This window comes from Colobus angolensis, unplaced genomic scaffold (assembly GCF_000951035.1).
Source record: "Colobus angolensis palliatus isolate OR3802 unplaced genomic scaffold, Cang.pa_1.0 Scaffold107, whole genome shotgun sequence".
Classification (NCBI taxonomy): Eukaryota; Metazoa; Chordata; class Mammalia; order Primates; family Cercopithecidae; genus Colobus; species Colobus angolensis.
Window position 1 is genome coordinate 2,931,980 of NW_012111697.1, and position 9,588 is coordinate 2,941,567.

At 58.3% G+C, this 9,588-nt stretch overlaps 2 protein-coding genes across 3 annotated transcripts in view; both read left to right on the forward strand.

Moving 5' to 3' along the window:
* Nucleotides 1–3,837, forward strand: part of SCN1B (sodium channel, voltage gated, type I beta subunit) — a 13,653-nt gene extending 9,816 nt beyond the window's left edge. The window contains exons 4-6 of the mRNA XM_011947658.1: nucleotides 2,507–2,648; nucleotides 3,024–3,095; nucleotides 3,186–3,837. Of these exons, the coding sequence (XP_011803048.1) occupies nucleotides 2,507–2,648; nucleotides 3,024–3,090 (209 nt within the window). The 3' untranslated portion in view covers nucleotides 3,091–3,095; nucleotides 3,186–3,837. The remainder of the gene's footprint in view (nucleotides 1–2,506; nucleotides 2,649–3,023; nucleotides 3,096–3,185) is intronic.
* A 58-nt stretch (nucleotides 3,838–3,895) lies between these two features.
* HPN (hepsin) overlaps nucleotides 3,896–9,588 on the forward strand; it is a 27,312-nt gene continuing 21,619 nt past the window's right edge. The window contains exons 1-2 of one of the 2 annotated variants that reach the window (XM_011947687.1): nucleotides 3,896–3,933; nucleotides 5,123–5,922. In XM_011947687.1, the coding sequence (XP_011803077.1) occupies nucleotides 5,907–5,922 (16 nt within the window). In that variant the 5' untranslated portion in view covers nucleotides 3,896–3,933; nucleotides 5,123–5,906. Of the gene's footprint in view, nucleotides 3,934–5,094; nucleotides 5,923–9,588 lie in introns of those variants that run through there. The other variant, XM_011947681.1, reaches the window with a different exon arrangement.

Below are 9,588 nucleotides of genomic sequence, written 5' to 3' on the forward strand. Positions count from 1 at the left end.
GCACTCCACCATGCCCAGCTAATTTTTGTACTTGTAGTAGAGACGGGGTTTTACCAGGTTGGCCAGGCTGGTCTTGAACTCCTGACCTCAGGTGATCACCCGCCTCAGCCCCCCAAAGTGCTGTGATTACAGGTGTGAGCTACCATGCCCGGCCTATTATTATTATTATTATTATTATTGTTATTATTTTGAGTCAGAGTCTCACTCTGTCGCCTAGGCTGGAGTGCAGTGGCACGATCTTGGCTCATTGCAGCCTTCACCTCCCGGGTTCAAGCGATTCTCCTGCCTCAGCCTCCGAAGTGGCTGGGATTATGGGTGCATGCCACCATGCCTGGCTAATTCTGTTTTAGTTTTAATACAGATGGGGTTTCGCTATGTAGACCAGGCTGGTCTTGAACTCCTGGCCTCCATTGATTCACCCACCTTGGCCTCCCAAAATGCTGGGATGACACATGTGAGCCACCACACTGACCTTTCTATTATTTTTATCCATCATCTCGCTGCAGTTTCAGTATTGCCCATCAACCTATACTGCCTCCTGGTAATGACCCCTGAGGAATGAGCCATGTCATTTCCATAGGAGGAGGTGACGGGTCATGGTGGTGAGAACTTCACTGACCTGGAAGAGGTGGAGAAGATCTGGGAAGCTGCTGGGGGCTGCCCACCAGTGGTAGGAGCAGGCAGATGGGGACCCATGGGGACAGTAATCCTATTTTGGATCCACACAACATGAGTGGAAAATGCCTTGAGGCGCAGCAGTGTCTGAGGCGGGTGAGAAATCTGGCCTGCAGAGTCGCGGCTGGCCTTCAGATCTGCGGGCTGCCTGTGAGATGCCATGTTACCTAAACCCATTTGGGCACTGAGTTCCAGGAGCGGGGGCAAGAATTCCGATGATGGGGCTTTATCCGGTGTGCATCCAGCCACTGTGGGCAGCCAGGATGCGCTCGTCCTTGAGGTTTTCCGAGGCATCAAGGAGATGGTTGGATAAAGAATTTAGCACAGAGCTTGACTGACAGCAGGTGCCCACTACATGAGATACACTAATAATGTCTGTGGAGGCCGGGTGCAGTGGCTCATGCTTGTCATCCCAGCACTTTGGTGGGAAGATTTCTTGAGGCCAGGAGTTCAAGACCAGCCTGAGCAACACAGTGAGACCTCATCTCTACCAAAAAAAAAAAAAAAAAAGGAAAAAATTCACGGAGCCTGGTGGTGCACACTTATAGTCCCCACTGCTCAGGAGGCTGAGGCAGGAGATTGCTTGAGCTCAGGACTTCCAGGCTGCAGTGAGCTATGACTGCATCACTGCGCTCCAGCCTGGGCAATAGAGCAAGACCCTGTCTCTTATAAAAATAAAGAAGTCTGTTGAAAAGAATGAATGAATGAAGGAAGGAAGGAATGAGAAGGAAACCCTGTCCCAGCTCCTCCCACAGGGAAGCTGGGGCAGGGCAGGCAGGGGGAGCATCCAGCCCCGCTCCCTCCCTCACTCTGGCCCAGAAAGCACTGGTGCCATCTGCACAGGGTGGAGCCACAGAAAGTGCCCCACTCACAGCAGAGGGAGGCCATTTGAGGACAGCAGGGAAAATGGGATCTCAGCCATCCAGGAGGGGGCCCGAGATGTGGGATGGACACCTAGGAAATCCAGCCGAGGACACCAGAGTGGCTTTTGACTCTGGTCCCCTGGCTGAACGTGTTCCCTTTACAGTTTAAATTTAGGCTCAAGGAGAAGCTGGCAATTGGCAGAGCCAGTGTTGTAGAGAGGATGTAGGGTTTCCGGAAAATAGCCAGCACTTCAGCAGTGCTGACTATGTGCTCGTCCAAGCATGTTACGGATGTTAACTCATTTCCTCTCCCAGCAACCCTGTGAGAGGGTCTGAGTATTCCCACCTCCATTTTACAGAGGCTCAGAGAGGTGCAGTCCTTTGCCTGAGGTCACACAGCTAGTTAGAGGCAGAGCTGGGATTTGAACCCTGGCAGTCTGGCCCCAGAGCCCCGGCTGTTAACCATTAGGCTTTACTGCCCCAGTTATAATAATAATAACATTCATAAAAGTGAACCTTCATTGAATGCTATTTATAGATCAAGCACTATTCTAAGGATTTTAAAGCATATTTAATTCTCACAGCACTCTGATGAAGGAAGTATTAATTCTACAATTGAAGAAACAGAGGCCCAGAGACACTGAGTCACTTGCCCAAGGTCACACAGCTGGCCAGTGGCAGAGCCAGCCTTTGAACCTGAGCCTTCTGGTTGCAGAGCTACGGCTTTTAGGCACTGTGCGGAGGGCCTCGCCTCCGGAATGACACAGATGTGCCCTCGAGTTACACAGGGAGGCAGGTTGAGGGTGACCCCCACCAGGCCCACCCAAGGCTGGATATTAATAATCACAGTGCATACACCAGGCCCAGGGAGGTCGAGCCACTTGCCCAAGCTCACACAGCAAGCTCACAGCACACTCAGGCTGTCATGCAGTCTGGGCTACCCCCTTAACCCTCCCTGGCCCCTGCAGCCAACAGAGACATGGCATCCATCGTGTCAGAGATCATGATGTATGTGCTCATCGTCGTGTTGACCATATGGCTCGTGGCAGAGATGGTTTACTGCTACAAGAAGATCGCTGCCGCCACGGAGACTGCTGCACAAGAGAACGCGTGAGTGGGGTGGCTGCGAGGAGTGAGGGCACACAGGGCACCTCCGCACTTGCCAGAGAGGAACACCCGGAGCCGGGCGGGGAGGAGGCAGTGGAGCGGCCCAGGGCGCCATCTCTCAGTACAGTACCACTCAGAGGGGGGCGCTGCCTGTCAGACATGGGATGGGGGTGTCAGACCCAGTCCCTTCCTCCCTCAAACCCAGGAGTCCAGGCTCCCAGCCAGATTCCTCAAAGACCCTGAGGAGTCCACCCGTAGCCCCTCCTCTAACTAAGGAGCCCTGTGTACCTGGGGTGGAGCCCGCTACCTTCCCCCATCCGCTGGGGGTTGGGTCGGTCTGATAATGGGGTCACTGTATACCTGGCCTGCCCCCCACAGCTCGGAATACCTGGCCATCACCTCCGAAAGCAAAGAGAACTGCACGGGCGTCCAAGTGGCCGAATAGCCCCGGTAAGGCGGATGGGCGGGCAGAGGAGAAGGGGATTGGGAGGGGCCGAAGTGCCCCAGGTCCCTAATTCCCCCTCTCTTGCTCCCCTTCAGGCCCTGGGCCCCGCCTCAAGGAAGAGCCAGCCCTAATGGGGACTCTCCAGGCACCGCCTGCGCCCAGTGTGGGGGTGGCTACTCCTGGGCCCCGGAAAGCCTGAGTCCTGCCGACGGAGCCGCTGGGGTGGGAGGGGCAGGGGGATTGGCTCGCACCCCCGCCTTGGCCTCCTCCAGCTCCTGCCCCGCCGGCCGCGCACCGCCATGCATGATGGGTAAAGCAATACTGCCGCTGCCCCCACCCTGCTTCTGCTGCCTGTTTGGGGAGGGGGGCGGTGAGGTGGGGGCAGCGGCCCCGCACCCCTCCTCCTTGCTGATTTGCACACATCGGCCGCTTCAGACATGCACTTCTGGGGCCAGCCCCTCCCCGCCTCCTCCCTGCCCGGCGGCAGGGATCGCGATGATGGGCTGGAGCAGTCTGGGGCAGGGGGTTCTGGGACCCACTCCGACTCCCCTTCCCCGGCATCATTTCCTCTCCCGCTTCCTCCGGCTGGACCTGGGGTCCCCCCTCCCTGTAATGCACTCCTGCCCCGGCCCAACCTCGCCCTCTCTCACCAGCCTTGAACTGTGGCCACCTAGAAAGGGGCCCTTTCAGCCTCGTCTCTCTTTACAGAAGTAGTTTTGTTCATGAAATAAAGACTCTTGGACTTGATGCATAGTTTCGATTGTGAGCCCCGTCGCCTTCCTCCGATTCCCGTCCCCGAATCCTAGAGCCCGCTTTCCAGGGACCCTACCTGAGGGCCCACAGGTGAAGACACTGATGTCTGATCTGTGTCGGGGTTGGGGGAGCCATTCGCTCAGCGGAGACCATGAGGGGTGAGGGAGAGTAGAACGGAGCCAGGAAGCGAGGAGGTGCCGTGGAGGGAAAAGAATCGAGGCTGATGCTGGGGTGCAGGGGTGGCATGGGGTGTGCGGTGTGCCCAGCAGTGTGGGTCTCTGGAGAGGTGGGCGCTGGGGAGAAGGAAAGGGAAGGAGAGACAGGTATGGATGGAAAAGCAGAGGAAGCCAGGCTAAACCAGCGTGTCCCAATGAGGGGCCCTGGGCTGAGTGGAGGAAATGGGTGCGGTGGAGATGGGTTTGGCTGGGCACAGCGGGCACGTGTGGGTAAGCAGGTGGGGCCGGTTGTGCGGGAGGCCTATCTGGAGCAAGCAGCCGAGGCTGACTGTGTCCGGCGTGTGGTTGAGCACGGGCAGGTGTCTGGCAGTGACCCTGCGCTTCTGGTGTTTACCTGGCCCTGGGTCTGACGTGGACCGCGCCTGGCTGCTGGCGGGACAGTGTGTTAGCTGCCTGCGGACGCTTCCGGCCACTTGGCCTGGGCCTCTGCCCTTACCGCTGTCTTTTCCGGGCCAAGCCCCCCATCCCCCCCCATCTAGTGCTAGGACTTTCTGGCTCCAGAGGTCACTGCGGCCGGGCGGAGGCTGCCAAAGCAAACCAGCCCCGTGACTTGTAGGAAGGCAGCGGGGGAGGGGCCGAGGGAGGATGAGCAGGGCAGGCAGGAGAGGCTGGGGCTGGGGTCGCGGCCCAGGAATTGAGCAGGGAAGTAGGCAGAGGTGCAGCAAGTGGCGGGCGCAGCCTGGATCTGGGGCTGGAGGGTGCAGACAGGCCCGGGGGAAGGGGTCACCGGGTGGGGATGGAGTGGGCTTAGGGCAACTGGGGCCCTCCATCTGATCTCTTCTGGTCACACCCCCACCCCTCAGCCTGCACTTTCTCCCTAAACCCCCAGTCGCCAGCCAGGCCTTTCCCTGTTCCCACACCCCCGCAGACAGGCACACCTGGGTCCCCCTGGAGGTCCAAGGCGAGCCCCATAGCTGGGCCCGCCTGATCCAGCTCCCGCAAGCCCGGCCCCATCAGCTAGGTGGCCTCCAGCCCTGCCAATCGAATGGTCCGGCCCCTCCCCGCCCCTTCGCCCGCCCCTTGCCCAGCCCCCTCCTCCTCAGGTGAGGCAGCCTGGCCTAGCAGGCCCCACGCCACCGGTTCTGCCTCCAGGCCACCCGCTGCTGCGGGGCCACCATGCTCCTGCCCAGGCCTGGAGACTGACCCGACCCCGGAACCACCTCCAGGCTCCGCCCTCACCTGCCGGACCCCCGGGTAAGGACCAGGGCCCCCAGACTCACAGTTCCAGCCCTGAGGACAGGGGTTCCCTCATTCCCCCACCCAGCCTAATGCCCACCTCCTAATAGAGGGGTTCCCCGGGACCTGAAGAGGGTGCACTGTGATGTCCCCCCAAGCACCTAGGTGTTCTGGCCTGCTCTTCCTTCAGACTCAGCGGTTGGACCCCAGTCCTTCCTCCCCAGACCCAGGAGTTCCAGCCCTCAGGCCCTTCCTCCCTCATACTAAGGAGTCCTGGCCCCCAAATTCCTCCTTTCCCAGGACTTGTGATTTCAGGTCCTCAGCTGTCTGCTCCCTCAAACCCGGATCCTCAGTCCCCTGCTCCACCAGGCTTAGGCATGGGGGTCCCCAGCCTTGCAAATCCAGGCGTCCCCCCGCTGCTGGTCAGACACTGACCCCATCCTTGAACCCAGCCCAATCTGCGTCCGTGATCACGGCGTGCTCTGGCCAAGGCCCAGTCCCTACAGCCTGCCTGGATGGACGCCTGGGACTGGGGGCGCCAGGACTGGGCTGGGCTGGGCTCCCCCAGGCCCTGCCTCCCCGTCCATCTCCTCACAGGTCCCACCCTGGCCCAGGAGGTCAGCCAGGGAATCATTAACAAGAGGCGGTGACATGGCGCAGAAGGAGGGTGAGTCCCCTTCCCTGAGCCCCAGCTTTGGTTCTGCCTGGCGCCCCGCCCTCTGTGCTCTCTTCTCTACCCTCTACTCTTTGGAGCCCCCTCTCTCTGGGCACCCCTCCCAGATGCATCCCAACCCCCCTTAGTCCTCCTCCACCTGATTAACTATTAACTACATTTTCTGTGCAGCTGTGCCACCACCAGCCTCCCTTCTACCCTATATGACCTTCCTGGCATGCTGCCTCAGTTTCCCCTCATCCCCCAGTGATTTCTCAGCTAACCCTGGACTTGTCCTCTACTGGGGCTGAGGCGGGGAGGCTGTAGCTGTCATGGTTAAGGACACAGGTTTGGAGTCAAACACACAGGCTTGCATTTGAATTTGCTCTTGCCACCTTTTTTGCTGTGTGATCTTATGCAAGTGACATTATTCTCAGGGCTTTGGTCTCCCTCTGGGTCAAGCATGGATCCCAGTCCTCCCTCCTTGAGGTTGCTGAGTGCATGAGACACACCAGGCACTGTCTGGGGCTCTGCATATAAGACACATGCCATCAACCAGAGCTGTCATGACAGAGGTTGGCAGACTCGGAGTCCCAGAGACCCAGGACCCCCACCGATTCCAGACATTCCTCCACCTCCTGGCACTGTGGGCAAAAGAGCAGAGGGAGGACTTTGGACTGGGCCTGGATGGATGGAGAGGGGAGAGACGGCAGATAAACTACCATAAGGATGACAGAGAGAGACTGCGTGATAGAGTTGCTGGCCCTTGGGGGGCTCCGGGCAGCCCCTGGCTAGCCTGGCTTCCTTTCTACCTCTCACACATGGGACCCAGCTGGAGGGGCGCATGGAGGGGCAGCTTGTTCTTTCTGCCTTCTCCTAGCTGGGGCTGACTCCCTCTCTTCTTCCTGCAGCCAGGCTAGCTGGGCTCAGTCCCAGGCAGTAGCATTTTCTAGCTGTATGGCCCTGGGCAGGCGGCATGTTCTCTCTGGGCCTCCATTCTCTCATCTGTGAAATGGAGAGGGTGACAGTGCATGTCCCACAGTGTGGGGCGAGGCCTGAAATGCCAGGATGGGCAGGAAGCACTGAGCGCATTGGCTGAAATGATTAGTTCAGATCTCTGGCTTCCTCGGGCCTTGGCAGAGCTGGCAGTTCAGACCCCAAACCATTCAGCTGCAGTTCAGAGGGAACCCAGGCTCCCAGTTACTCAGGAGAAGGCACTGCACCCTAGCTGAGCAGGTGGATGACAGAGTCCAGCTCCTTGGGGACAATCTCTTTCCTGGAGCTGCCGGAAGGACAGCACCCGGGCTTGGGCCTATGGGTGAATGAGCCAGGGAAGAAAAGCAGAAAATGTCTGGATGGACAGAGATGGCCTGGGTACAAAGAGAAACAGACACAAAGTGGGCTCTGGTGCCTCCCTGGCAGCTCCTGGCTGGTCTTGGAGGGGAGTCCTGCTGTCAGGGCTGGGGATGTGGGAGTCGAACCTGGACACAGATGCTGAAGCATTCCAATTCTGCACTTACTTGCCGGGTGACCCGGGTTTGGTGGCTGCCAGACTTTGGGCCTCCTTTTCTCATCTATAAACTGGGGGTGATGGCAACGGCGCCTTCCTCGTGAACAGCTGCAAGGATTTAAGGATGCTGTGCAGGACTGGACGGGGTTAGGGCAGGGCGGTGTGTCCGTGTGTGGTTCTGAGATCTGTTGTGGCTGCAGCGGCTGCTGTTGGTGGTGTCACTGTTATTGCTGCTGGCTTCTGGGTGCTGCCTGGGAACTTGGAATTGGAGGAGGTGATACTGGAGTTGCAATTCCAAAGATGCCAGGCAGAGGGAAGAGCAAGGTTCTTGCTCTTCTGTGGGAAGCTGGGAGGTGACACAGCGCTGGTGTGCACATAGCCAGTTGTGGTAATTCTGGAGGTGAAGTTGGAAGGGGAGCTGGGTGGGAGAAGAGGTGTGCAGGCTGGACCAGGCAGGGGTGGGACTGCTTTGAGGAAGAGCCGGCCAATTCCACGCAGTGCCAGGTCTCTCCACAAGGTGGCGCCAGTGGTTAGTCCCTGCTTCTCTAGTCTAACTTGTATCTCACAAGTTCTACTGTTTGGGTTGTTTTTGGAAGCTCTCTCTGGTGCCTGATAATGACCCACATGGTTGTCTGGGAATTGGGGTAAACATGCTTCCAATTCTCTAAAAGCCATGCTTATACCTTAGTGGGGCTGGAAATGCCAGGCTGAGGGACTTAAGCTGTCCTGGGGGTACTAAGGAGTCACAGAGGGCTCTATAGGTAAAGAGGGGACAGGTTGGATTTGGTGTCTCAGTAGGTTTCCCAAGCCTCCGTGTGGAGGGTGGGCTAGAAGGGAGACTGAGCCCGCCAGTTGGATGGGGCTGGAGCAAGGTGGAGATGGAGGGAGAGAAGGAACCGGGAGAAGGAGAGTCACTCAGGAGGATTGGGAGGCTGTGGGGGGAGGGGAATGTTATGCAGACGGGGATGGTCCTAGGAGTGAGGGCCACTGAGACAGGACCTGGGAGGAAGAATATACTTGGGGAGACATTGAGGCCATTCTGGGACCTGGTAGGGGCAAAGAGACTAGGAGGTCCCAGGGAAAGGTATTTAAAAGGTATTTAAAGGACTGCAGGAACCCTGACCTGGGACCTGGAAGACCGTCTAGGGCTGGGGACAGAGGGGAAACTGAGTCCACAGAGGTGGATGAGACAGACTTAGGGGTAGGGAGCAGTAGGGGGAGGCTGCGGCCAGCCCTACAAACTCCACATTTTACGGAGTAGGTAGAGCATGGGGGGAGACAGCAGCCTCAGAGACAGAAAGGAGAATCAGATGCACGTGGTGTCCCGGAAGTCCAAAGAGGAGATTCAGGGAGCTGCAGTCATGTAAGATGAGGCCCGAGACACAGAGCCACCAGTTGAGTGGATTTTCAGAGCCAGAGAGCCAAAGAAGTCAGGTGTGAGGGTCTTTGCAGCCAAATGGTGGAGGCGGAGGAACTGACCTGTGACAAGACCCAAGGCAGCCGGAGGGACCTGGAGAAAGCAGGGGCAGAGAGTCTCAGGGAGACATGGGAGTGGGGGAGGTCTGGCTTACCGAGGGAAATGGCCCTGCTGCTGGGATCAAAGAATTGATGACGACATGTCGCCTGTCCCAGTAGAGACACGCAGGGAGGAGGATGAGGATGCGTCCCACACCCTGGGCCAGATGAGGATGCTGCCTGTCCCAGTAGAGACATGCAGGGAGGATGCCTGTCATACTGGGGGAGCCCCAGGATGCAGATGCTTCCTGTCCCACTGGAGGCACTGAAGTCCTCTGAACCGTGCAGCATGGAAGGAGGTTCTTCCTCTCACCCTAGGAGACACATACATAGTGGCGTTGCTTCCTGTCCCACCAGATGTGCCAAGGCCTCTAGGCTGCATTCTGCGTGGCCTAGAGCCCTGGCAGGCACAGCTGAAAACAAAGGAAGCAAGACCAGCCCCATGGCTGTGGGGAGGCAAGACCTGCCGCCGGAACCTGGAGAATGGTCCTGGGCAGAGTTGGGGGGTGGCAGGCCTGAGAGCCCCTCTCAGGACAGGCAGGGGTCAGCCAGCAGTAGCTGGGCTAGTCTGGCCCACTGGGGCCTCTTTTGGGGAAGACAGTGTTCCCTCATGCCTTGATGGGAGCCTCTGAGCTCTCAATTTTTTTTTTTTTTTT